Raw genomic sequence first — 6,344 nt, forward strand, 5'->3', positions numbered from 1 at the left:
CTTATTGTATAATTCGGTGAGGTGCACCAGTAGAAGCAAGTCGTTTTTCGGTAATCTAGCCTCAACAAAGGGCACTACTACTTACTTACGTAAGGAGCCGAGTAAACCAGTGTTTTCATGAAGGAGATTGTAATTATTGTAATTGTACGACAATCAGCCTATCCAGGTACTATTTCGGTGCTTCAATAGCAGGCATTGTGTCACCAAATACTATTGATCAACACTAATTACACCCCTATAAGAGTAGTTAAACTGGTTTTGAAGCAAATCATTTGACAATGGAACCCCCATCTGTGGAGTAAAATCCGTTGTGGTATGTAACAAAATGGTTCCATTTGTACACATTCAGTTAAATGAACGCTTAGGTCTTAGGATTTGATTGTGTAGTGGGAGGTTTTGTTGGAGGCTCTCAGGTGTAGAATAGCCTACAGGTAAAACTGCTCCTCCCTCTTTCTGTTCTGTTCTGTTTATTTGCAGCTTGCAGATTGAACGGGACGTTTCATTTAAATTTGTCGAGCTATCTGACTAACATTAATGAAATATCTATATATTTTTTAATCTATTTTGTGTGGATGCCAAGAGCCACAGTTTGCACAATGCAGCGTTAAATAACCACATCTGTTTGAGACGCGTAACGTCGGTGTGCGTGCATCTAACCAGGGATGTGAACGCTTTATTTTAAAAGGAATGTTTCGGAAACCCAAGCAAATGTCAACATTTTTGTGTTCTACAAGTTTTAAATATGCTGAACCTCATCACACTTATCGTTGCAGCATCAAGTAAGTCCCCTATTTATTGACTTAGTTTATAATTTGAATTAATAATAAGCTACTCTACTTAGATATTGATATTGTATATTTTTGGTTTAACTGACTGAATTTTCCTTCTTTGTGCTCGACAGGTTTGAGGGTATGCAAGGCTCAAGGTAATTGAAAACGATGTGCAAATGCAAAGAATTAAAACCATTCTGTATTATTTTCCATATAGAAGACCTAATGCCCTGCAGGCAGTAAGGGTTTAGGAACAGGTGGCCTCATTGTGAAACATAATTTTCAGTCCTTGCAATTTGTGAGAGCCTTAGGCTGTTATTGTATTCTAGGGCTACCATTCGTGTGTGTGTGTGTGTGTGTGTGTGTGGGGGGGGGGGGGGGGGGGGGGGTTAGGGTTATTGTCATTGTCAGTGAATGCAGGGTTGGCAGTGTTTGTGTGGCTCTATGCCACTCCATCCTACGTGTGTTTCACCAACACACTACACTCATACATCTAATGTTCCTTCAGCCTGTGGCCGTGTTCCTGTGGAGAACCGTGTAGTGGGAGGGAACGCAGCCCGGCAGGGGGCTTGGCCCTGGCAGGTGCAGATCCAGTTGGATTCCAGTGGACATATGTGCGGGGGCTCCCTCATCGCCAGCGATTGGGTGCTTTCTGCTGCCCATTGCTTTCCAAAGTAAAAATGGCATTTAAAAATATATGGATATATTTTGCAGCATACAGCATGGATGCTTGGATGGGTTATGCCGTATGGGCTGAAATAGTTGCCACTGTTCCACATATATTGGACTATTTAATATTTCACCATGTGATGGTGTAAAAGCCGATCTACAAGTTCACATTGCATTGTGACGCATTATGAAGTTGTAGATCGGTTATTTTTTAAAGGTTTTAGTGACATCAGGTTGAAAGTGGTTAATGGATACACTGAATCTTTGCTGTTTTCTCGTCGCATACTCACTAACCCAAGGCAACATTGTGATTGTTTTGTATTGATCTGCTCTGATAATTTCCATTCTCTCCCTGCCTTTCAGCCCGTCGGACGTTTCCTCCTACAGTCTGTACATCGGCCGTCACCACCTCAATAATTACAACCAATACGAGAGCCACCGGCGGGTGCTGCGGGTGCTCGTGCCTGCCGACTACCAGGACCCCCAGAGTGGCTGCGATGTGGCTCTGGTACAGCTGACAGAGCCGGTGGCCTGGAGCGAGTATGTTCAGCCTGTCTGCCTTCCTGAAGCCGGCGTCGCGTTCGCCAGTGGCACCCTGTGCTACGTCACTGGCTGGGGACACACACAGGAGGGGGGTGAGTGGAGAAAATACATTTTTCTTTTTCCTTTCGGCTTTTCCCTTCAGGGGTCGCCACAGCGAATCATCTGCCTCCATCTCACCCTGTCCTCTGCCTCCTCTTCTCTCACACCAACTAACTTCATGTCCTCTTTCACTACATCCATAAATCTTCTCTTTGGTCTTCCTCTCGGCCTCCTGCCTGGCAGTTCCAACTACAACATCCTTCTACCGATATGCTCACTATCCCGACTCAGTACGTTTCCAAACCATCTCAGTCTGACCTCTGGCTTTATCTCCAAAACATGTGCTGTCCGTCTGATGTACTCGTTCCTGATCCTATCCAAGTAAATTGAAAGGCTGAATTCTGGTCATGTCATTATTGCCGAAGATTTATGAACATTTTTGGAAATGTTTAAAGAATGTGGACAAATAGGCAATCTTCAAGCTCATAACAAGATGCAACACGTTGTGGACTTTTAGATCAGCAAATCTTTCTCTTGTTTTTCTTGTCGTTATTCCAATGAATTCCTCCCCACACACATTTCTGTGTTGTCACTGCTGTTGTATCCTACTGACTCACCTGCCAGTGAGGAGTCCCCACCAGGAGGACGTAGAGCCTTTGTCCTACTCCTCCCACCCAACACTCCCTGCTGACAGGTGCCGCCCAAGCCCGTAGGAATACATGCAGTGACAAATATCACCCTCCCTGCCCGGCTTCCCTCCCGCAAACACGGGCCCATTGTGTTGCATTACGGTGGATTCAAACCCACAACATCCGTGGTGGTTGGCAGGGACTTTCCACTGCGCCACAATAGCGCAGCGCAGCAATTTTTGAACATTTCTGAGTAGGCCGTAGGCCTATATATTAATGGGTATATATAAATTGGTGGTCTAGGATTCATATAGGTAGGTATCAGCATCGAACACAAAACTCTGGCATCGGTCACGGTTGGGATCTAGTGCTTTAACAGATTTTCAAGTTAAACTGTGCAGTCCCTGTGAGACTCAGAGGCAGCTAAGATTGTTGAGTGTTATTATAGACGACTGACCCCTTCTGTGCCACGCAGGAAGAAGCAATGTCCCTTTGCCCTTACAGTGAGGTGTTTTTATCATTCTAGTCATTGAAGTGTTCAATTGTGCCTTGTGTTCCATGGCCTATCGCTCTTCAAATTTGTCAGTCATAGAAGATAGAAATGAATACCGCAGAACAGGGCTCAATTAGCTGGGGGTAAATCCATGTCTCTGCTTTTGATGTCCTCCATCTGGTCTTTTCTTTTTTTTCACCGGTAGGGATATATTTTATCCCTTCTGGTCAGACTGAATTAAATACATGCCTTTCTTCCCCTTGGGAAATGTAGACTGTCTGAAAATATCACAATTAAAAATTGGTTGTGGTTTTCATGTAGATGTAACATTTACTGTGTGAACTAGGGCTAGGCCTACTGTTTTTTTCCTCTGCAATTGATGATGGTCTCAACTCAACCATGATGAGCCCCTATTTTCACCTATTCTACACACTTTGATATAAAATCCTGACACTGATCTACTTCTCCTTGACACCACCTTTGAACACAGTGCCTCTGTCTGGGGCGGGAACTCTGCAGGAGGTTGAGGTGCCAATCATCGAGCAGACATCTTGTCGCAGGATGTACCAGACCCTGTCTTACAATTCTGAGGAGGTGGACATCCGTTTCGACATGATCTGTGCAGGCTTCCCAGAGGGGGGCAAGGACTCATGTCAGGTGGGTTCAATCCAATACCATTTTGTCAGTTGACTCTCAAATTAATTTTGTATCCAAGAGATTCACACACAGATGAAACATACAATTGCACATATGACACTTTATGTAGATGTACACAACACAACGAATTGACAATTTTTTTGTGCCTATACTAACAATAGCATTTATAGAAGTGGTCACACAATACATTTATGAGAAAGGGTTGAAGATTTTCTTTAATGGAAAATGTTACTCCGCGTTAACAACATATATCTGTCTACTTATCTGATCATTGAACCAGGGGGATTCTGGAGGACCGCTGGTCTGCCCCATAGACAACCAGACATGGATCCAGGCTGGTGTGGTGAGCTTTGGACAGGGCTGTGCTCAGCGCAACAGGCCTGGAGTTTATGCCAAGGTGTCGGCCTTCACCCATTTCATCAGATCTAGAGTGCCAGAGGCTCATTTCATCAGCGGGGCCTCACCTAGCAGGGCAATGTGGGGTCTATTACTAATATTTACTCTGACTCCACTGCTAAGTTAAGGACACATATCCATGCTGGGATGTTTTATTTTGAGTGTAAAAAAAATGTCATGTTGTGATTGAAACTGCCACAGAAGAAGTTTGTCGTGTAAGTACATTTGTACTTATGTTCACAGTTCACGAGCGTTTACAGTTAACATAAATGTTGATTGCGGGTTACATCTGAAGGAAAGGGGTTGTAGTGATAGTTGATCGATGCTTCCAACCAATAGAGGGCAACACAGACTAGCCTACCTGAATTTTTGATTGATTGAATACTTTATTAAAACTGCGCATGTGCCTGACAGGCAATGAGTTATTGGTTTGCAAAAATGGCACGGTGTCACAGATTTATAATGCTAATAGGATAACCCAATAAGCCCAGAACTTGTTTCCATTGAGGTCCTGTATATTCAATTCATCAAGACATTAATATACAATATACAATTATATGCAAAACATCATATATACGAGTAGTAGTAAAAAAGAGATATGTACAATGTCAGTAAACAGTTGGGTGGGGGTCATTTCCGGTGATAAGCTTAGATTTCTTTTACAGCTACCTTACAGCATCTCTCAGTGTGACTGAGAGATGCTGGCGCTGTATGTTTTTAATAAAAAGTTATTGAACACAACCAGTTTCTTCATTACAAGAAAGAAACATTACACACACACCTGTAGGAAGTTATGTTCAACCAGTGGCTCTGTGGCTGTTCTGCAAACCTGTTGAGGGAAATGGTGCCATATTAGAAAACTCCTCAATTGCTTTGGAGTGTGGGTTGAAATGAGTGCAAATTGTGAACAGTCCAGTCATCGGTGTCCAGGTGTCCAACAGTGGTATTCAAACAAAGATCTGCATCTGCATTGTTGTAGCTGAGAGTTCAGTTTACGAGTGTTAGTGTGAGTGAGTCACTGACTCACATTACTTACTTACTTTACTTACGCCTATAGCCCAACTTTGGGCATAGGCCACGAACAAGAGCTCTCCAGACATCCCGGTCCTGGGCCATCTTCTCCAGCTGTCCCCATGTGTGGCCACATCCCTTCACATCTGCATCCAGGTCACGGCGCCAGGTGTTTCGTGGTCTGCCCCTCTTCCTTCTCCCTTGTGGGTTCCAGAACAGGGCATATCTTGTGATGCTAGATGCAGGCTTGCGAAGATCCATCGCCAGCGCCTCCACCGGGTGTTGACTTGTTCGCTGCCACAGTTCCCGGTTACTGATTTTATTTGGCCAGCGTATTCGGAGGATTCTTCTGAGGCAGGTGTTTATGAATGTCTGGATTCTTGTCATGGTGTTTAAAGTTGTTCTCCAGGTTTCTGCTCCGTACAGCAAGACCGGCTTCACCATAGAATTAAAAATCCTGATCTTCGTGTTTATGGGAAGATCTGAGGCTCCCCAGACATTCTTCAGCTGATGGAAAGCTGCTCTTGACTGACTCACATTCCCTCAACATATTTCCAATACTCCCCCTCCCCTATACTGACACCTTAATGTTGTTTTCAAATGGACGGCAGAGTTCACACCAAGATACAGTGATTTGTGCTCGATTTTGTTCCCACAGATCACTGCCCCCAAAATCACAGTAGGTATGTATAACGGTCCGGATAAATACAGTAGTCCTGTGTACTGTACAGACTCGTCTCAAAATCAACTATAACAATATACATGTGCTGTGAAAAAGAGAGGAAGGACCGTAAGGTCAATTAGACCTTTAAATTGGGATATTATGCTTTAACAACTAATAGTAATATTAAGGTCCCCAGTCTTTTTGGGGGGTCATATGTGAAGTGCTATGTGGTGGAGTCAGTAAGTCTGAAAAATGACATTCAAAGAGATTTTTGACTTCTGAAAGCCTCGATGAGCTAGTTCATTATACCGTTATACATACCTTTCAGGACCGTTTTCAGGACCGTTATACATATATATATATATATATATATATATATATATATATATATATATATATACATATACAGTATTCAACCACTGGAGGGCAGCAATGCACTCAGGCTTAGACATGGATGTACTGTGACTGTCACC

The 6,344-nt window shown here is 43.5% G+C and overlaps 1 protein-coding gene across 1 annotated transcript; it reads left to right on the plus strand.

Moving 5' to 3' along the window:
• Nucleotides 1–742: 742 nt before the first annotated feature.
• On the plus strand, nucleotides 743–5,718 carry LOC306937034 (serine protease 27; the record flags this gene model as incomplete). Its single annotated transcript, XM_079520708.1, has 7 exons — nucleotides 743–779; nucleotides 902–925; nucleotides 1,279–1,444; nucleotides 1,803–2,074; nucleotides 3,634–3,800; nucleotides 4,081–4,272; nucleotides 5,617–5,718. 7 exons carry the CDS (start codon nucleotides 743–745, stop codon nucleotides 5,716–5,718), a joined length of 960 nt encoding a protein of 319 aa, XP_079376834.1.
• Between the last annotated feature and the right edge of the window lie 626 nt (nucleotides 5,719–6,344).

This window comes from Electrona antarctica (genome assembly GCF_951216825.1).
Source record: "Electrona antarctica genome assembly, chromosome: 14".
Lineage (NCBI taxonomy): Eukaryota > Metazoa > Chordata > Actinopteri > Myctophiformes > Myctophidae > Electrona > Electrona antarctica.